This window comes from Bufo gargarizans, chromosome 1 (genome assembly GCF_014858855.1).
Source record: "Bufo gargarizans isolate SCDJY-AF-19 chromosome 1, ASM1485885v1, whole genome shotgun sequence".
In the NCBI taxonomy this organism is placed as follows: Eukaryota; Metazoa; Chordata; class Amphibia; order Anura; family Bufonidae; genus Bufo; species Bufo gargarizans.
This window is the reverse complement of record NC_058080.1, coordinates 748,100,560-748,123,282: the sequence shown is the minus strand read 5'-3', so window position 1 is coordinate 748,123,282 and position 22,723 is coordinate 748,100,560. Positions and strand designations below refer to the sequence as shown.

Genomic DNA, 22,723 nt, shown 5'->3' with positions numbered 1-22,723 from the left:
GCAGAAGATCCTAGAACTCACCCACAAGATGATGGAGCTGCTGACTGGAGAGGTGACACTGCTGGGAATGCTGGGAAATTCTCCAGTAACAGCACTGGAGGGGTCTGGGTGATGACGGTGTCATTGTGTTGTCAGGTTCCTGTAAGGTGTCAGGATGTCACTGTCTATTTCTCCATGGAGGAGTGGGAGTATATAGAAGGACACAAGGATCTGTACAAGGAGGCCATGATGGAGGAGCACCAGCCTCTTATATCACAAGGTAAGAGCCGTCATGTGCAGTGTATACACGTGTGTGCAGTGACATGTAATGGAGGAGCACCAGCCTCTTATATCACAAGATAAGAGCCGTCATGTGCAGTGTATACACGTGTGTGCAGTGACATGTAATGGAGGAGCACCAGCCTCTTATATCACAAGGTAAGAGCCGTCATGTGCAGTGTATACACGTGTGTGCAGTGACATGTAATGGAGGAGCACCAGCCTCTTATATCACAAGGTAAGAGCCGTCATGTGCAGTGTATACACGTGTGTGCAGTGACATGTAATGGAGGAGCACCAGCCTCTTATATCACAGGGTAAGAACCGTCATGTGCAGTGTGTACACGTGTGTGCAGTGACATGTAATGGAGGAGCACCAGCCTCTTATATCACAAGGTAAGACCCGTCATGTGCAGTGTATACACATGTGTGCAGTGACATGTAATGGAGGAGCACCAGCCTCTTATATCACAAGGTAAGAGCCGTCATGTGCAGTGTATACACGTGTGCAGGGACATGTAATGGAGGAGCACCAGTCTCTTATATCACAAGGTAAGAGCCGTCATGTGCAGTGTATACACGTGTGTGCAGTGACATGTAATGGAGGAGCACCAGCCTCTTATATCACAAGGTAAGAGCCGTCATGTGCAGTGTATACACTTGTGTGCAGTGACATGTAATGGAGGAGCACCAGCCTCTTATATCACAAGGTAAGAGCCGTCATGTGCAGTGTATACACGTGTGTGCAGTGACATGTAATGGAGGAGCACCAGCCTCTTATATCACAAGGTAAGAGCCGTCATGTGCAGTGTATACACGTGTGTGCAGTGACATGTAATGGAGGAGGTGCACATGTTAGGCTCTGGATAAGGCTCCGCGCTGCTGACGGACGGTAAGTGGTCTCTCCTATTGGTATCTGTCGGGCCGGTATATTCTAAGCAAAATAAAAGTATTATGACGCATTCATTGTTTTTTAAATGGAAGTCTATGAGCGATGTGCACATCTGTGACTATTCAGTGTCATAATGTATCCACGAGATTCCAGCTCACCTCGGCTCCCAGCACTTCCACCGATCTCCATGCACGGACCTTGCTAGGTTCAGGCAGGTAACAGCGTTCAGTGATGATGTCCAGCACCAGAATATAATCCAAGGTCTCTTTACTGAAGACACGTAGGATCACAGCGGTACATGTGGGGGGGCCGCACTTGTTAACGAGACTTGTTGGGGTGCTGTCTCCCCATTATGTACCTCTGTGATCCTCTGTGTCTTCAGTAAAGAGAACCTTGGATTTTCTCCTGGTGCTGGACACCATTACTGAACGCTGTTCAGTGTCAGACATGTATTCCTCCAATAGATGGTTAAGGAAAAAAAAATAAAAATAAATTATATCTAAATTCTGCCACTGAAAACCAATCCCTCGTACTAAGGTCTTGGAATCGGACAATGAAAATACAAAAAAAAGGTCATTAGCACCTTAACCCCTTAGTGACCAGACTGTTTTGTCCCCTTCCAAGAGCTATAACTTTTTTTATTTTTCCATCTATGTAGCTGTATGAGGGCTTGTTTTATGCGGGACAAGTTGTAGTATTAATGGCACCGTTTTGGGGTGCACATAACTTTCAAATTTTTCTAATTTAACTTTTATGAACTTTTTCTGGGAGGGAGATGGAAAAAACAGCAATACTGCCATTGAGTTTTTACATTATAAATTTTACAGCGTTCATTTTTTGGTATAAATAACATATATCTTTATTCTCTGGGTCAGTACGATTACAGCGATACCAAGTACATTGTTTTTTTTAAGCAACAAAATGAAGAAATTCCAGCTCCAGAATAGCGGAAAATCGTAGCTTTATTTGCTGTTATTTAAAATCTTCTAAATACAGGACAAGTTCAGTTACGCGTTTCAGACCATAAATAGTTTGCGGTCCTTCCTCATGACACATTGAACTTCCAAATACTTGTAACATACATGCCATTTACACACCTGGCCATGTAATCAAAGGATCACATGGCCAAAACAGCACAGATGGTGCAATCCATACATCTGACCATCCTCATATGCATGTCACAAAATAGCACATAATTAAATAGAAACCATACACAAAATGTACAACATATACAAATGCACTAAAAACAATAGCAAAAAATATGTACATATACAGTTGCAAGAAAAAGTAAGTGAACCCTTTGGAATTATATGGATTTCTGCACAAATTGGTCATAAAATGTGATCTGATCTTCATCTAAGTCACAACAATAGACAATCACAGTCTGCTTAACTAATAACACACAAAGAATAAATGTTACCATGTTTTTATTGAACACACCATGTAAACATTCACAGAGCAGGTGGAAAAAGTATGTGAACCCTTGGATTTAATAACTGGTTCAATCTCCTTTGGCAGCAATAACTTCAACCAAACGTTTCCTGTAGTTGCAGATCAGACGAGCACAACGGTCAGGAGTAATTCTTGACCATTCCTCTTTACAGAACTGTTTCAGTTCAGCAATATTCTTGGGATGTCTGGTGTGAATCGCTTTCCTGAGGTCATGCCACAGCATCTCAATCGGGTTGAGGTCAGGACTCTGACTGGGCCACTCCAGAAGGCGTATTTTCTTCTGTTTAAGCCATTCTGTTGTTGATTTACTTCTATGCTTTGGGTCGTTGTCCTGTTGTAACACCCATCTTCTGTTGAGCTTCAGCTGGTGGACAGATTGCCTTAAGTTCTCCTGCAAAATGTCTTGATAAACTTGGGAATTCATTTTTTCTTCGATGATAGCAATCCGTCCAGGTCCTGACGCAGCAAAGCAGCCCCAAACCATGATGCCCCCACCACCATACCTCACAGTTGGGATGAGGTTTTGATGTTGGTGTGCTGTGCCTCTTTTTCTCCACACATAGTGTTGTGTGTTTCTTCCAAACAATTCAACTTTGGTTTCATCTGTCCACAGAATATTTTGCCAGTACTGCTGTGGAACATCCAGGTGCTCTTGTGCAAACTGTAAACGTGCAGCAATGTTTTTTTGGGACAGCAGTGGCTTCCTCTGTGGTATCCTCCCATGAAATTCATTCTTGTTTAGTGTTTTACGTATCGTAGATTCACTAACAGGGATGTTAGCAGATGCCAGAGACTTTTGTAAGTCTTTAGCTGACACTCTAGGATTCTTCTTCACCTCATTGAGCAGTCTGCGCTGTGCTCTTGCAGTCATCTTTACAGGACGGCCACTCCTAGGGAGAGTAGCAGCAGTGCTGAACTGTCTCCATTTATAGACAATTTGTCTTACCTTGGGCTGATTAACAGCAAGGCTTTTGGAGATACTTTTATAACCCTTTCCAGCTTTATGCAAGTCAAAAATTCTTAATCGTAGGTCTTCTGAGAGCTCTTTTGTGCGAGGCATCATTCACATCAGGCAATGCTTCTTGTGAACAGCAAACCCAGAACTGGTGTGTGTTTTTTTTATAGGGCAGGGCAGCTGTAACCAACACCTCCAATCTCATCTCATTGATTGGACTCCAGTTGGCTGACACCTCACTCCAATTAGCTCTTGGAGATGTCATTAGTCTAGGGGTTCACATAGTTTTTTCACCTGCACTGTGAATGTTTACATGGTGTGTTCAATAAAAACATGGTAACATTTAATTCTTTGTGTGTTATTAGTTAAGCAGACTGTGATTGTCTATTGTTGTGACTTAGATGAAGATCAGATCACATTTTATGACCAATTTGTGCAGAAATCCATATCATTCCAAAGGGTTCACATACTTTTTCTTGCAACTGTATATATATCTAGCAAAAAATATACACATACGGTGCTGCCCATAATTATTCATACCCCTGGCAAATTTTGACTTAGTTACTTTTATTCAACCAGCAAGTAATTTTTGGACGGGAAATGATATAGGTGTCTCCCAAAAGATAATAAGACGATGTACAAGAGGCATTATTGTGGGAAAAAAAACATTTCTCAGCTTTTATTTTTTTCATTTGAGCAAAAAGTGTCCAGTCCAAAATTATTCATACCCTTCTCAATAATCAATAGAAAAGCCTTTATTGGCGATTACAGAGAACAAACGCTTCCTATAATCGCAGACCAGCTTTTTGCAGGTCTCCACAGGTATTTTTGCCTATTTATCTTTACCAATGAGCTCCTAATCTTTCAGGTTGGAGGGTCTTCTTGCCATCACCCTGATCTTTAGCTCCCTCCACAGATTCTAAATTGGATTCAAATCTGGACTCTGGCTGGGCCACTCCAAAACGTTAATGTTGTTGTCTGCTAACCATTTCTTCACCACTTTTGCTGTGTGTTTTGGGTCATTGTCATGCTGAAATGTCCACTGGTGCCCAAGGCCAGGTTTCTCTGCAGACTGCCTGATGTTGTTATTGAGAATCCTCATGTATTGCTCTTTTTTCATGGTGCCGTTTACTGTGATCAGGTTCCCTGGTCCATTGTCTGAAAAACACGCCCAAAGCATTAGGTTCCCACCACCATGTTTGACAGTGGGGATTGTGTTCTTTGGGTTGAAGGCTTCTCCTTTTTTATGCCAAATGAAGGAAACATCATTGTGACCAAACCATTCAATTTTTGTTTCATCTGACCATAACACAGAAGACCAGAAGTCTTCTTCTTTGTCCAGATGTGCTTTTGCAAAGGCCAAGCAAGCTTTTGTGTGCCTTATCTGGAGAAGTGGCGTCCTCCTTAGTCTGCATTGACCAGTGTCCGTTGGATTGTCTGCCTTGAGACATTGCCACCAGCAGAGCCCAGATTCACCAGGATGGCCTTGGTGGTGATCCTTGGATTCTTTTTCACCTCTCTAACTATCCTCCTGGCCAGCACAGGTGTCACTTTTGGCTTCCGACCACGTCCTCTGAGATTTTCCACAGTGTGGAACATCTTGTATTTTTTGCTCAAATGTAAATAAAAGCTGAGAAATGTTTTTTCCCCACAATAATGCCTCTTGTACATCATCTTATTATCTTTTGGGAGACACCTATGTCATTTCCCGTCAAAAAATGACTTGCTGGTTGAATAAAAGTAACTTTAAAGGGACACTGACAGGCCCAAAAAGCATATTTAGGGGTATATATGACAGTATAGATCTTATAAAGGGTATTAGAATCATCTAAGTATCCCCCCTGTCCACCTCATAAATACAGTAATCTGAAGTATTATAACCTGCTTTCCTGGTGTTCAATCTGCCCAAGGGGCGGTGCTTCATATCAACTTGCGCCCAGCCAGCTTTGCCACAACTGCCGTTTGAAGCGGACGCAGACGCGCGATGCGATCCCGGCCATTGAGGGTGCCGGGCGCATGCGCTGAAGATGGCCGGAGACACTAGTACAGCGCTTCAGAGTAGCCGCCCAGCTCAGTGAATATTGATGAGCTGGGCGGCGCTTCAAACGGCAGTTGTGGCGAGGCTGGCTGGGCGCAAGTGGAGATGAAGCACCGCCCCTTGGGCAGATTGAACACCAGGAAAACAGATTATAAAACTTCAGATTACTGTATTTATGAGGTGGACAGGGGGGATACTTAGATTATTCTAATACCCTTTATAAGACCTATACTGTCATATATACCCCTAAATATGCTTTATGGGCCTGTCAGTGTCCCTTTAAGTCAAAATTTGCCAGGGGTATGAATAATTATGGGCAGCCCTGTATATATACAATAACTCTCCTCATAGTGTAATACAAGGTCATGTCTTTTATTTAAACCCATTGGTTGTCTCAAACAAAGCTGAAAAATCCAAAAGGTTTTCCTGTTTAGGAGTTTTCTTCTATGATCACCCCCTCTGACCGGAAAACTAACTCTTTCTATTCTCTGTGCAATCAATCCTGAAGTGTCGCCCCCATGTATAACCCCAAAATGTACATTTGTGGCCAAAAGTTTTAAGAATTACATAAATATTGAAAATTGGAAAAGTTGCTGCTTAAGTTTTTATAATAGCAATTTGCATATACTCCAGAATGTTATGAAGAGTGATCAGATGAATTGCATAGTCCTTCTTTGCCATGAAAATTAACTTAATAAAAAAAAAAAAACTTTCCACTGCATTTCATTGCTGTCATTAAAGGACCTGCTGAGATCATTTCAGTAATCGTCTTGTTAACTCAGGTGAGAATGTTGACGAGCACAAGGCTGGAGATCATAATGTCAGGCTGATTGGGTTAAAATGGCAGACTTGACCTGTTAAAAGGAGGGTGATGCTTGAAATCATTGTTCTTCCATTGTTAACCATGGTGACCTGCAAAGAAACGCGTGTAGCCATCATTGCGTTGCATAAAAATGGCTTCACAGGCAAGGATATTGTGGCTACTAAGATTGCACCTCAATCAACAAGAACTTCAAGGAAAGAGGTTCAATTCATGTTAAGAAGGCTTCAGGGCGTCCAAGAAAGTCCAGCAAGCGTCAGGATCGTCTCCTAAAGATGATTCAGCTGCGGGATCGGAGTGCCACCAGTGCAGAGCTTGCTCAGGAATGGCAGCAGGCAGGTGTGAGCACATCTGCACGCACAGTGAGGCGAAGACTTTTGGAAGATGGCCTGGTGTCAAGAAGGGCAGCAAATAAGCCACTTCTCTCTAAAAAAAAACAGGAACAGATTGATCTTCTGCAGAAAATATGGTGAATGGACTGCTGAGGACTGGGGCAAAGTCATATTCTCCGATGAAGCCTCTTTCCGATTGTTTGGGGCATCAGGAAAAAGGCTTCTCTGGAGAAGAAAAGGTGAGCGCTACCATCAGTCCTGTGTCATGCCAACAGTAAAGCATCCTGAGACCATTCATGTGTGGGGTTGCTTCTCATCCAAGGGAGTGGGCTCACTCACAATTTTGCCCCAAAACACAGCCACGAATAAAGAATGGTACCAAAACACCCTCCAACAGCAACTTCTTCCAACAATCCAACAACAGTTTGGTGAAGAACAATGCATTTTCCAGCACGATGGAGCACCGTGCCATAAGGCAATGTGATAACTAAGTGGCTCGGGGACCAAAACGTTGACATTTTGGGTCCATAGCCTGGAAACTCCCCAGATCTTAATCCCATTGAAAACTTGTGGTCAATCCTCAAGAGGCGGGTGGACAAACAAAAACCCACTAATTCTGACAAACTCCAAGAAGTGATTATGAAAGAATGGGTTGCTATCAGTCAGGAATTGGCCCAGAAGTTGGTTGAGAGCATGCCCAGTGGAATTGCAGAGGTCCTGAAAAAGAAGGGCCAACACTGCAAATACTGACTCTTTGCATAAATGTCATGTAATTGTCGATAAAACCCTTTGAAACGTATGAAGTGCGTGTAATTATATTTCACTACATCACAGAAACAACTGAAACAAAGATCTAAAAGCAGTTTAGCAGCAAACTTTGTGAAAACTAATATTTGTGTAATTCTCAAAACTTTTGGCCATGACTGTACACTGACAGCAGATACATTGCGGTTTTTAAAATGTGGAACATCAGAAATGTGTTTACGTATCCGTGTTTTTATTTCATTTGTGGTGCAACCCACACATTGTAATCTGCACAGCTCACCTGTTATCAGGTATACTGCAAACTTAGTATTACAATTAATATCTGACTGTATGACAGACTCTTTATTGTTTGCAGCAGACCTGAAGTGTCTATTTTTGTGTGGTCACAGCAGATGCACTTGCCATGGCCACATTTGTAGCTTCCTTCGTTCACCAGCCAGACCGGCCTCTGTATTTTGTGTTCCTGATAAAGACTCGGTCTTAACCTATTCCCCAATGTCGGAGCTTTCCTAGCCACACACTTCACCCCATCTGTGACAATATCCATCCACTGTTTGTCACAAGATAACAGTGGAAGATGTGATCAAATTCCTCACTATATTGTGTCACAAAGGAGGTAAAGGCGCGCTTGCGCTCAGCTGTATCCCCGCATTGAGCCCGTACCATTCTTTTTGGAAAAATCAAAGAGTCTCTTTTTGTCGCTGACACCTCATTAATGAAAGATGAAATGCACCTCTGTGAGTATGACCTACTAACTAGTCTCTTCGCTATACTTTTAGCCTCCTGGGTAAACATTTGCATGTCAGAACAATTACGACGAGCCCTGATTAGTTCACCCTTGGGAATATTGCGTATGGTGTGGGGCGGGTGACACGAAGAAGCATGTAAAATAGTATTACCAGCAAGTTCCTTTCTGTATGTGGTAGTGGTGACCCGGGAAGTGGTGGGGTCCCCCCCTCCCCCCCGCCAAGCACAAATCCAGAAAACAAAAACTATGATGCTGGAGACTACAGGAAATAGACTCCACACAAGAATTTAAGTAGTCAGAAAACAGTGGTATGGCCGCCACATCCCCATACACCATACTAACAGCAGGTCATCGATGTAACGACTTTACCACTGCACCAGACCACTAAAAGGGTGGGTGTCGATGAGGAGAAAGCACCCCTCCCACCATGCCATAAAAATATTGGCTATAGAGGGAGAGAACTTGGCCACCATCGACACCCCAGTAACCTGTAGGTAAAAAATGGAATCAAACATAAAAAAAATTGTGCTGGAGAAGGAACTTCACCACTAAACCCATATATTCCTGTAATTCTTCTGAATAGTCACTATATTTGTTAAGGAACCAATGAAGTGATGTTAAAGCTAAATTGTGTGGGATGCTGGTATATAAAGCAGTTACATCTGCCGTCACCCAGGTGTATTCAATCTTCCATTCAAAGGCCCAAAACGCCTGTAGTACAGACCTAGTGTCCTTCAAATAACCTGGAATCTGTGAAATGAGGGGTTGAAGTAATGAGTCAATCCATTCAGATAGCCTTTCTGAGAACGAACCAGTCCCTGCGACAATTGGTCGTAAAAGATGTTCTATGCAGATGTTTAAAGATGGTCAGATGTATGGATTGCACCATCTGTGCTGTTTTGGCCCTGATTCTGTAGTTTACAGAAACACCCCATATGTGGTCGTAAACTACTGTACGGGCACACGGCAGGGCGCAGAAGGAAAGAAATGCCATACGGTTTTTGGAAGGCAGATTTTGCTGGACTGTTTTTTTTTACACCATGTCCCATTTGAAGCCCCCCTGATGCACCCCATGAGTAGAAACTCCCAAAAAGTGGCCCCATTTTAGAAACTACGGGATAGGGTGGCAGTATTGTTGGTACTAGTTTAGGGTACATATGATTTTTGGTTGCTCTATATTACACTTTTTGTGAGGCAAGATAACAAAAAATAGCTGTTTTGGCACCGTTTTTATTTTTTGTTATTTACAACATTTATATGACCGATTAGATCATGTGATATTTTTATAGACCAGGTTGTCACGGATGCGGCGATATCTAATATGTATACTTTCTTTTTTATGTAAGTTTTACACAATGATTTCTTTTTTTAAGCAAAAATCATGTTTTAGTGTTTCCATAGTCTGAGAGTTTGATTTTTGCAGGATGAGATGATGGTTTTATTGGCACTATTTTGGGGTGCGTGTGACTTTTTGATCGCTTGCTATTACACTTTTTGTGATGTAAGGTGACAAAAATTGGTTTATTTAGCACAGTTTTTATTTTTTACGGTGTTCATCTGAGGGGTTAGGTCATGTGATATTTTTATAGAGCCGGTCGATACGGACGCGGCGATACCTAATATGTATACTTTTTTTCCCCCCCTATTTTTGACCAATTTTTTTTTACTTTTTTGATTTTCCATTTTTTTTTTACTTTTATTTTTTGTCCCACTTTGGGACTTGAACCTTTGGGGGTCTATTCCTTTACAATGCATTTGGGGGCTGGATCTCACAGGCTCGTCACCGGAAGGCAGCCCTTCCTTAGACATCGCGCTGCCTTCTATGCCATGGGGTCCCTCGTACAGCCGCATGGGGACCCGATGGCACGCCCGATCGCCGCCGCAAACCGCAGGTAAAGCCGCAAACCGCAGGTCTGAATTGACCTGCGGTTTGCGGCGATCGCCGATATGGGCGGGAAACAGGGCGTACCGGTACGCCCTAAGTCCTTAAGGGGTTAATCTTTCCTGGTAAGTTTTATCCTGCAATCCATGTACTAGTTTACTAGCTCTTCTCTGAACTTGCTACTTTTGTGCAATAAAACCCTATAACCTATAATTTCTTTCTATGGATTTGTGTGAGGGCTTGATTTTTGAAGGACAACTTGTAGTTTTCATTGGTTTCATTTTGGAGTAAATTACGCTTTTTGATCGCTTGCTATTAATTGTAATTTCTTTTTTTTGGTGGCAACTAAGAATAAATTAGCAAGTTTATTTTTTTTCACCGTAGGGTATAGGGTATAATTTACATAATATTTATGTAGTGCGGGTCGTTACAGAGGCGGCAATACCATACATATGGGGGGGGGGGGGTATTTTTTTGCAATTCTTTCATTAACAAGCATTGTCTTTTTTTTACTGGAACTTTTTTATTAATAAATGTGTTTTTTTTTAACCACTTAATAGTCCCACAAGGGGACTATAACAGACAACATTTTGGTTGATTTTAAAATACAATACATTATCCCTATAGTGCATTGCATTTTAATGTTAGAGCTATACTGACATTGACCAGCAGGCTGCACCAGTGAGGCACAGACTGCTGGAAACTACTCAAAGCAGGCTTGGGGCCTATATCAGACCCCACCCAGCCTTTACACAGATCGGCACCCTGCGATAACATTTGCGGGATGTCAACGGAAGACAAAGGGAGTCTTCCCCCTCTGTCACTGCTTTACATGAAGCGGGGCGTCATTGCCCGTGGCATGTAAAGTGTTAAACAGCCCGTATTGGCACTCCTCGGTTATGTGAGAGCTGTGCCCCCGCTCCCGTGCAGCGCTTAGACTGAAAAAGCAGTGGCCCAGGCTAAGGCCCCTTAGTGACCTATGTAAAAGGGCTTATGGGTGGTCACCCAGGGGTTAAAGGGGTCATCCCATGATTAATGTAGAAAATCAAAATCAGCCATGATATAGCACATGGCTACAAAGCTTAGAACCAGCCCTGTACCTCACATGGATCCAAAGATCTCCATATTGATTGCTGTACTAGATTTATATCAATCTGACAAGGGGAGTGGCCATTCTGATGCAGCTCAGGGGGCGTGTCTCATCTCTCCCTATCACAGCTCAGGGGGGCGTGTTTCAGCTCTCCCTATCACAGCTCAGAGGGCGTGTCTCAGCTCTCCCTATCACAGCTCAGGCGGCAGTTGAAGGATGAAACTGAGCATGTGCGGCCATCTCAGTGAGCAGGACAACTAATTAGGAAAACCACAAACAGCAGATGGCGCTATACAGATACATTTTATGGAATAAATCAGAGGCTATGCAAATTTTTTTATTACATTTAATTACAAAAGAATTCAGATCCAGGCGCTGGTTTTAAAACTGTAGAATATTTTTTGTGGGACAACGCCCTTAAGGATCGGGTGAATTTTCATTTTTGTGTTTTTCCTCCCCTCCCCTTTTTTTTTCCCTTTTTCCTCCTCACCTTCTGTTAATTTTTCCATATTTCTTGACAGCATCATTTAATTGACTATATCTTGTACTTAGAAATGTGAAAAAAAAAAATCTTTGTGGGCGAAATTAAAGAAAAAATGAATTCCACCGGGATTCTTTTGGGTGTTGCCGTTATATCATTTATTGTATGCTACAAACGACAACTTGATTCTGTTTGCCAATACGATTACGACAATATCAAATTATATTGTTTTTCATTTTGTTTAATTACTTAAAAATTTTATATTTCTTTGCATCACCATATTCTGACACCCATAGTTTTTTATATTTCCACATAGAAAGCTGTGTAAGGGCTTGAAGTTTGCGTTATGAGCTGTTGTGTTTATTGGTACCATTTTAGGGTGCAGACTACACTTTTAATTCAGTATGTTGGGGGGAAGATGATCAAAGAATGTGACGAATCCTGCATTTTTTATTTTTTCTCTTTACGGCATTCATCATTTTTGGACACGGCCAATTATGTTTAATGTTTAAATTATTATTTTTTTTTAATTGGGAAAGGAGGTGGTTTTGATTTTTTTTTTGTGGACAAGACAGACAGACTGAGAAATCTTCAACATGAACCAAACTAAATTAAAAGTGCAGGAAGACAAAGGGAGGACAGGTGCAGGGCTGGAGCACAGGCAGGAATAATTCAGGATAAACTCAGGTGAATCGCAAAACACCTTTGCTGGTCACCAAGGAACCTTATGCTCAGGCACCATCTGCCTGGAGAGTTTGCCTTAAATACCCATGCGATCAGGTGGGGGAGGATTTGCAAGCAATTGTACTGGCCCTTTAAGATGCTGGAGTGGCGTACGCACCCTAAAGAGACAGAGGTTGGAGCACTAGGCAGGAGCATGGATGCAGCGGCATTCAGAGGACGCCGGATGGCGTCCACACTCACAAGAAACCACATGGCAGCGATGTGCATGGATCTCTGTCCTAACAGTAATTTTTAGTCTTCTAAGGGTTATTTGAATATTCGATCTCCTGATTGCTAGAATACGATTGCAGTCTATGGAATTGTAACAGGCTTCCTGTAAAGCTATGCTGCAGGCCCCAGGCTGTCATAGAAGCCGATCAGAGCCCATCGATCGGAGGACAACAGGAGCCCCCACCCTCTACGTAACCAGTCAGATCTCTTAGATCTGATGAGGCCAGTGTTCTTATTTTGAAACTCCTTGTCAGAATGGCTGTATAATCCTTTTTGAATATTTTACTGTCTGATATTAAAGTTAGCATATTATGACTTCAGCTAGAGAGAGTGTTCGGGAATCCTGTGTTCACAAGCTAAACTGTGTCTCCATCCACCTATAGCTCAGGTGACAAGTTCCTTCCAGTGCACCTCCTCCTCTGTCTCACACTTGCTCCCTACAGGCTGCAGTAAAATAAAGCAGCAGATGAAATTAGAAGCTGAAACACATTGAAACTACTGATAGGAGGAGGATCTGTCAGTGCAGAGTCAGGGAGGCTGCAGCTTGTACTGACCAAGTATGAGATCTCAGCAGCAGCAGTGGAGGAGGTACATTAACCCCTTCCCTAGTGCCCACTGGATATATACCTCCTATCTGCACATACCCCGTGGAGATAGCACGTATATAAACGTTCAGGAGCAGGTCGGGTCCCAGCTGTGATACACAGCGGGGACTCTGAGGAGAAGACAGGAGCGATTTATTACTGCTTTCTCTGAGGGCCAAGCCGCTTCCTCTGTTAGTCCCAGTGGTCACATGACCACCAGGGGTGTCTGGGGCAGGAGCAGAGCTGGAGGATCTAAGGAGACCCTGATTTGCTCTGCCAGTCTGTCATGCCCCCACAAGGGGCTCCTGTGGATGTCCCAGTTACAGTGGAAACAGTGGAATAAAAAAAGTCAGTGTCCTCCAGAGGTCTTTTAATGACCTACTAGAGGACATATGTGCCAAAAATAAATTAAAATATAAGTAAAGTAAAAATAAAAAATACTAATTAAAAAAGTTTTAAAAAATTAAATTAAAAATGCAGTTGCTAACAGAAACCGTCACCCCTTTCGCTCAAACCTATAAATGTTATATCTGAAAACGATTGTCACAAAATAGGGAACCCATTGCAATAATTAATTTTTGTTTCAGTTTTAATATTTAAGAAATAAAAAGCTATAGTTAAAACATATGTACTTTTAATAATAATTAGCAGTTTTCCTCCAAATTAAAGGTGTTGTACGGGTTCAGAGCTGAACCCGGACATACCCATATTTGCACCCAGGCAGCCCCCCTGACAAGAGCATCTGAGCAGTTCATGTTCCGATGCTCTCCTTTGCCCTGTGCTAAATCGCGCAGGGCAAAGGCATTTTCAGGAGTTATGGTGATGAACCGGGCTCTCCCTAGGGCTGCCAGGTGGAGGCTTCCGCCCAGCAGTGAGCCCGGTGACGTCAGGCTTTAGCTCTGTCCTTGCCTGTAAAATGGCTAGGGCAGCGCTAAAGCTTGCCCATCAGTGCCGGTGACGTCACCGAATACACTGCTGGGTGGAAGCTTCTGCCCAGCAGTGTACTATTGTAAATAAAAAAGCCCTTGCCCTGCACGATTCAGCGCAGGGCAAGGGAGCGCATTAGAGCATGACATGCTAAGATGCTTACATCAGAGGGGCTGCCTGGGTGAAAATATGGGTATGTCCGGGTTCAGATCTGAACCCGGACAACCCCTTTAAACCTTTAAATGGGGGGGGGGGGGGGGAACAATTGCAAAAGTTATTTTGGTAGTCAAACAAATAAAAAAATCTAGGGTCCGTAAACCACCACGTGCACAAAAATCACAAAAAGTTGCCTGGCCATTCAAGCCTTTTTTTAGCCCAGTGATGAAAGGGTTGCAAAGAGCTTGTCATTTAAGCTCTACGTGGTCTATTTAATAATGAATGCAGTTTGTGTTGAGGGATGTCGTAAGAAATCCTAAGTAAATTTGTTGCATCAATACAATGCCCTCTTGGCATTGAAGGTGGAATGTGCAGAAAGCAGGCTTCATTGTTAGGTATAGTTGGCTTTTTTAAATGTTAAGCTACAGTACATTTGTGTAATAAAAGTGGATACCAGGTATTTACTAGGATTTAGACCCTTGTCAGGCAGGGTTATAAAAAGTGCATTTAAAGTGAATGATTTACTGTATACTTCTGGTTTCTTCTGGATCCACTTACAGGAATGTTGTAAGTTTGTTTACTTTGCTGTTTTAAAAAAAAATCACAAATTCCAATTTTTATCTTCACAGAGAATCCCAATAAACATTTTAAGGAAAACTTCATGTTATCACAAAACTCTAACATAGAAGATGAAGATATGCAGCTTTGTTCAGAAGAAGACTTACATTCAGGACTTCACAGTACAAATCTCTCATATGAGTCCTCTAAATGTGCAGAACCTTTTCTTGACCAATCACAAATTGTTACCACAAGTACAGTTCAGAATGTGGGTAAAACATTTAACGGTGGAAAAAAGTTTAGAAAAAGATCATGTCTTCCAACACACAGAATAATTTACACAGGTGAGAAGCCATATTCATATTCAGAATGTGGAAAATGTTTTGAAAATAAATCAAGTCTTGATGCACATGTACGAATTCACACAGGGGAGAGGCCATATTCCTGTTCAGAATGTGGAAACTGTTTTACACAGAAATCATATCTTGTTGCACATGAGATAACTCACACAGTAGAGAAGCCGTATTCATGTTCAGAATATGAGGAAAGCTTTACAAGAAAATCAAGCCTTGTTAGACATGAGAGAATTCACACAAAGGAGAAGTTGTATACATGTTTAGAATGTGGGAAATGTTTTACACAGAAATCAACACTTGTTGCACATGAGAGAATTCACACAGGAGAGAAACCATATTCATGTTCAGAATGTGGGAAATGTTTTATAAATAAATCACATCTCGTTATGCATGATAGAATTCACACAGGAGAGAAGCCATATTCATGTTCAGAATGTGGCAAATGTTTTAGACAAAAATCCCATCTTAATACACATAAGAGAAGTCACACAGGCGAGAATCCATATTCATGTTCAGAATGTGGGAAATGTTTTGCAAATAAATCAAGAGTTGTTAAACATGAGAAAATTCACACAGGAGAAAAACCATATTCATGTTCAGAATGTGGAAAATGTTTTACAGATAGAGCAAATCTCATTACACATGTGAGAATTCACACAGGAGAGAAACCATATTCATGTTCAGAATGTGGAAAATGTTTTAAAAAAAGATCCATTCTTGATAGACATGAGAGATGTCACAGAGAAGAGAAACCATATTCATGTTCAGAATGTGGCAAATGTTTTAAACAAAGATCCATTCTTGATAGACATGAGAGAAGTCACACAGGAGAAAAACCATATTCATGTTCAGAATGTGGAAAGTCTTTTGCACAGAAATCAGTACTTGTTGAACATGGGAGAATTCACACAGGAGAGAAACCATATTCATGTTCAGAATGTGGTAAAAGTTTTACACGTAAATCAAATCTTGTTCAACATATGAAAATTCACACAGGAGAGGTGTAATGTTTAGGGCTACATGGCAATATATGTCACATGACTGGAAGCCTCAAAATAGTTGTGCAGCTTGCAGTAGAAAATTTAAGTCAATATATTTCACCTATATTTATGAAAAAATTAAAAACTTGGCAAAAATTTAGAAAATTTGCAATTTTCAACATTTCTATTTCTTTGTTTTCAAAACAGATAGTGATACCTCATAAAATATTTATTGCTTAACATTCCTCATATGTCTACATTTATGTTGCTATTATTTTGAAGATGCCATTTTATATTTTAGGATGTAAGAAAGCGTAGAATTATAGAAGTAATTCTAAAAATTTTAAAGAAAATTTCCAAAACCCACTTTAACCTGTTGGGGACACATGACGTACCGGTACGTCATGTGTATTTCCGATCACCGCTGTGCGGCGGGCGGTGATTGGAGCTGGGTGCCTGCTAAAATCAATCAGCAGGGACCCTGGGACAATGCGCGGGGGGGTCCTCTGACCCACCCCCCTGTATCGGCGATCTGCGGTTTGCTGCGTTTCCGGGTTATTCGGGTCTCTGGTGACCCAATAACCTGGAACAGGATGGTGATCGGTGGTGTGATAAAACACCACTAATCGCCATCCTGCGATCCTGACAGGTGATTGTGACATCATCTCTCAGTATTGCTTCTGATTGGCTGCAGGGCGGGCGGGAGGTTTAACTTGATGCAGCTCTCCTCTTCCTTTCTGTGTCCGGAGCCCGTGGAGAGAGGAGGCTGCATCTGATCTGTGCCCAGCAACCCCCATATCTGCCCAGCACCCCCCCCCCCCCCCCCTTCTGACCCTCCACTAGCACTAAAAGGTAATTAGGGAAAGGTTAGGTTAGGCAGGGATATGCAGGGAAAGTTTAGTGGAAAAAAAAAGTTGCATCACCCTAATCGGGTGTCTGGGGTCCACCTAGAACCCCCAGGGGTGCTGCAGCTTTTATATATTTTTTATTCTGCGTATGCTGACTGTGGCCGGCACTCTTAGCGTCCGGCCACTGTTAGTGCATCGCACACCCCACCGCTGATCAGCTTCGGACGGCTGATCAGCGACTTTGAATAATGTATTTTTTTTTTTTCCCATTTTTTTGCCCATTTTTTTTATTTAGTGGTTTTTTTTTTTCTGTTAGTTTCAGGGATAAGTACGTGAACACCCGTTCCCCCACACACACACGCACACTAAATAAAGATTTCCACACATGCATGCACACACACACACACTCCCCTATGACCTGCCGGATGTTCTTGGCCGAGGAGGCATACGCCCAGCTTGCCTCCGACTCCGAGAGCCCCAGTGAGGATGATGATGAGCCCCCAAGGCGGAGCAAGGGGCCCGCCATGCCAGGGACCCTGTGGCCCACACTAGTACGAGCAGCTCTGGGGCCTCTCTATCCACCCCCTCCAGGTACCTATCCCCATGGGTGCCCTTACCAGTGGAAACCTGTTGCTGGTCAGATATAAGGACAAGAGGGATGTCCTTGTACTGTCCACAATTCACGGTAACGGCATCACCCCTGTCCCTGTGCAAGGTACCGTGGTAACGGTCCTCAAGCCCGATTGTATCGTCGACTACAATCGGTATATGGGAGGAGTTGATCTCTCTGGTCAAGTCCTCAAGCCATATAATGCCATGCGCAAAACCCGGGCATGGTACAAAAAAGTTGCGGTCTACTTGGTGCAGGTTGCCTTGTACAACTCTTTTGTGCTGTCCCGGAGCGCTGGCAACACAGGGACATCCCTTCAGTTCTATGAGGCAGTCCTCAAGGCCCTGATTTTTTTCTGACCGGGAAAGAGCAGGCCGGAGTACCTCGGGAACTGGAGGCGCCCGGATCGTCCCTGGCCAACACTTTCCAGGTGTGGTCCCCCATACTGGAAAGAAGGGATGGACCCAAAAAAGGTGCAGAGTGTGTCACAGGAGGGGGATACGGAAGGACACCACTACTCAGTGTGACACGTGCCCCGATCATCCGGGCCTCTGCATTATTGGTTGCTTCAGGGAGTACCACACTTCCATGGAGTACTAAATTTTCTAATCCCTTTCCCAAATTTTGATTCCATTTAGCCACTGACGATCGGGGGGAAAAAACTATGGTTCTCAGACTTGACACTAAAACAAAAAACTTCTTTTTTTTTTTATTTTTTTATATTAATTTGTAAAACGAAAAAAAAATAAAAAAATAGACATACTGTATCAGGTATCTGCTCTATAAAAATACCCCATGATCCAACCCCTCAGATGAACACGGTGCAAAAAATAAATAACTGCAAAAAAAGGTATTTTTATGTCGCCTTACATCACAAATAGTCTAATAGCAAGCGATCAAAAAGTCATATGCCCCCCAAAATAGTGCCAATAAAACTATCCTCTCATTCCGCAAAAAAAGAGCCCCTACCTAAGATAAAAACAAAAAAAAAATGACTCTTTGACTATAGAGATACTAAAATGTTTTTTTTTTAAATAAAAGGATAATATAGTGTAAAACCTAAATAAATGTTAAAAAAGTAGACATATTAGGCATCGCCGCGTCCATAAGAATCTGCTGTATAAAAATACCCCATGACCTAACCCCTCAGATGAACACGGTCCAAAAAAAAAGCCAAAACAGCTATTTTTTGGCAAATATTCAATTTTAACAGGTTTTTTCCAGTAACAAAGCAAGGGTTAACAGCCAAACAAAACTTAATATTTATTACCCTGATTCTGCAGTTTACAGAAACACCCCATATCCGGTCGTAAACTGCTGTATGACTAAACGGCAGGGCGCAGAAGGAAAGGAACACCGTATGGTTTCTGGAAGGCAGATTTTGATGGCCTTTTTTTTGGCACCATGTCCCATTTGAGGAGTTTCTACTCTAGGGGTGCATCAGGGGGGCTTCAAATGCAACATGGTGTAAATAAACCAGTCCAGCAAAATCTGCCTTCCAAAAACCACACGGCGCACCTTTCCCTCTACGCCCTACTGTGTGCCTGTACAGTAGTTTACGGCCACATATGGGGTGTTTCTGCAAACTACTGAATCAGGGCAATAAATATTGAGTTTTGTTGGGCTGTTAACCCTTGCTTTGTTACTGGAAAAAATGGATTAAAATGGAAAATTTGCCCAAAAAATTGAAATTCTTAAATTTCATCTCCATTTGACAATAACTCTGTACAGTAGTTTACTGCCACATATGGGGTGTTTCTGCAAACTACAGAAGTGGCACTCTTGTCTAATAAAATGGTGGCGTTTGTTGTGCTGGCTTCCCAGCCAGAATCATCGATCATGAAATAGACCAGTGTTTCCCAACCAGTGTGCCTCCAGCTGTTGCAAAACTACAACTCCCAGCATGCCCACACAGCCAAAGGCTGTCCGGGCATGCTGGGAGTTGCAGTTTTGCAACAGCTGGAGGCACACTGGTTGGGAAACACTGAAATAGACAACCGCACTCTGTTGAGAACTTCAGTTCAGACTTTTTTATTTTGCAAGGCAACTTCACCAAATGTGACGTTTCAGTCAAAAGACCTTTATCAAACACTGTGTGACAATTGAAAAAATAATCCATAAATATAGATATAGATATACATGACAACATCAAAGTTTTTTTTATATACATAAAACCTATTATAGTCATATTCATAGGGAACCTTACATATATATTACAAGGTATTGTTAAACATTCATATGGATATACAGTCAGGTCCATAAATATTGGGACATCGACAGAATCCAAACATTTCTGGCTCTATACACCACCACAATGGATTTGAAATGAAACGAACAAGATGTGCTTTACCTGCAGACTGTCAGCTGTAATTTGAGGGTATTTACATCCAAATCAGGTGAACGGTGCAGGAATTACAACAGTTTGCATATGTGCCTCCCACTTGTTAAGGGACCAAAAGTAATGGGACAAAATAATCCTAAATCAAACTTTTACTTTTTAATACTTGGTTGCAAATCCTTTGCAGTCAATTACAGTCTGAAGTCTGGAACGCATAGACATCACCTGACGCTGGGTTTCATTCCTGGTGAGGCTCTGCCAGGCCTCTACTGCAACTGTCCTCAGTTCCTGCTTGTTCCTCGGGCATTTTCACTTCAGTTTTGTCTTCAGCAAGTGAAATGCATGCTCAATCAGATTCAGGTCCGGTGATTGACTTGGCCATTGCAGAACATTCAACTTCTTTCCCTTAAAAACTCTTTGGTTGCTTTTGCAGTATGCTTTGGGTCATTGTCCATCTGCACTGTGAAGCGCCGTCCAATGAGTTCTGAAACATTTGGCTGAATATGAGCAGATAATATTGCCCGAAACACTTCAGAATTCATCCTGCTGCTTTTGTCAGCAGTCACATCATCAATAAATACAAGAGAACCAGTTCCATTGGCAGCCATACATGCCCACACCATGACACTACCACCACCATGCTTCACTGATGAGGTGGTATGCTTAGGATCATGAGCAGTTATTTTCCTTCTCCATACTCTTCTCTTCCTATCACTCTGGTACAAGTGGATCTTGGTCTCATCTGTCCATAGGATGTTGTTCCAGAACTGTGAAGGCTTTTTTAGATGTCGTTTGGCAAACTCTAATCTGGCCTTCCTGTTTTTGAGGCTCACCAATGGTTTACATCTTGTGGTGAACCCTCTGTATTCACTCTGGTGAAGTCTTCTCTTGATTGTTGACTTTGACACACATACACCTACCTCCTGGAGAGTTTTCTTGATCTGGCCAACTGTTGTGAAGGGTGTTTTCTTCACCAGGGAAAGAATTCTTCGCTCATCCACCACAGTTGTTTTCCGTAGTCTTCCGGGTCTTTTGGTGTTGCTGAGCTCACCGGTGCGTTTCTTCTTTTTAAGAATGCTCCAAACAGTTGTTTTGTCCACCCTAATGTTTTTGCTATCTCTCTGATGGGTTTGTTGTGTTTTTTCAGCCTGATGATGGCTTGGTTCACTGATAGTGACAGCTCTTTGGATCTCATCTTGAGAGTTGACAGCAACAGATTCCAAATACAAATAGCACACTTGAAATGAACTCTGGACCTTTTATCTGCTCATTGTAATTGGGATAATGAGGGAATAACACAGACCTGGCCATGGAACAGCTGAGAAACCAATTGTCCCATTACTTTTGGTTGCTCAACAAGTGGGAGGCACATATGCAAACTGTTGTAATTCCTACATCGTTCACCTGATTTGGATGTAAATCCCCTCAAATTAAAGCTGACGGTCTGCAGTTAAAGCACATCTTGTTAGTTTCATTTCAAATCCATTGTGGTGGTGTATAGAGCCAAAAATGTTAGAATTGTGTCGATGTCCCAGAATTTATGGACCTGACTGTATATCCCATATTAAGTATCAACTTCATTCGTAGTAGACCTATTAGATTCTGGTTGCGCACTTCCGGTTGCTCTCCGGACTAGAATACAGCTGGATATACTATACTACACTATATGTCTTTATCTTTCTCTGGTATATGGTCTATTCCATCCTACTAGTCCCTTCCCTACCCACAAGCCATTCTGCAATTGTAGTTGTAGCTCACTGAGGAGCGTATGCGTATGGAAGGCAGATTTAGCTAGATAGTTTTTTAGGCCAATGCACCCCTACTGTAGAAACTACCAAAAAGTGACGTCATTTTGGAAACTACAGGATAAGGAGAGCATTTTATTGATACTATTTTAGGGTACATATGATTTTTGATAGCTCGATATCACGCTTTTTGTTAGGCAAGGTAACCAAAAAATGGCTGTTCTGGCACAGTATTAATTTATAGTTTTTTACAATGTTAATCTGACAGTTTAGATCATGTGCTATTTTTATAGAGCAAGTTGTTATGTATGTGAAAATATCAAATGTCTACTGTTTTTGTATCCGTTTTACATAATAAAGCATTTTTGGAAAAAAATTCTGTTTTTGTGTCTCCATTTTTTGAAAACCATATTGTTTTTTATTTTTTTGCCGGTCATCTTGTGCAGGAGCTTATTTTTTTGCAAGAGTTTTTCTTTATTGGTACCATTTTTGTGTACATATGATTTTTTTATCATTTAATATTACACTTTAAGGGGCAAGGTGACCCCAAACATTTTGGCTGATTGTCTTACTGTATGTAGTGGCTCCTTTTTTGTGGGATGAGGTGACAGTTTGATTGGAACTATTTTGGGGTACATACAACTTTTTGATCGCTTGGTATAACACTTTTTGCGATGTAAGATGACAAAAAATGGCAGTTTTTATTTATTTATTTTTTGACAGGGTAGATTATGTGATATCCTTATAGAGAAGGTCGTTACGGATGCAGCGATACCTAATATGTCAGGTTTTTTTTTATTATTAAAAACACTTTTTTCACAATACTTTACAATACGTCCCCAAACACCATCTATGCCGTGGTCAGCGGTTAATCCACCAGCATCGGCTTTTACAGTGATGCCGGCGGATACAGTGACTGTCAGGCCCCTGCACTGATCGGGCGTGTACCGCTCC

General features: G+C 42.0%; 2 protein-coding genes across 2 annotated transcripts in view; one reads left to right on the top strand and one right to left on the bottom strand.

The window, feature by feature from the left end:
• The window catches only part of LOC122930572 (zinc finger protein 585A-like), a 96,183-nt gene that overhangs the window by 58,620 nt on the left and 14,840 nt on the right, over positions 1–22,723 (bottom strand). The window lies entirely within an intron of this gene.
• On the top strand, positions 210–16,585 carry LOC122925048 (zinc finger protein OZF-like). The gene is made up of 2 exons (XM_044276582.1): positions 210–259; positions 14,964–16,585. The coding sequence occupies exons 1-2, from the start codon at positions 226–228 to the stop codon at positions 16,253–16,255; spliced, it is 1,326 nt and encodes a 441-aa protein (XP_044132517.1). The 5' UTR covers positions 210–225; the 3' UTR covers positions 16,256–16,585.

Bases quoted from the DNA above. Each gene is read 5' to 3' on its own strand.
- LOC122925048 (XM_044276582.1), top strand. From the start codon at position 226: ATGATGGAGGAGCACCAGCCTCTTATATCACAAG. The intron at 260-14,963 runs GTAAGAGCCGTC...TTATCTTCACAG, and splicing joins CCAGCCTCTTATATCACAAG to AGAATCCCAATAAACATTTT.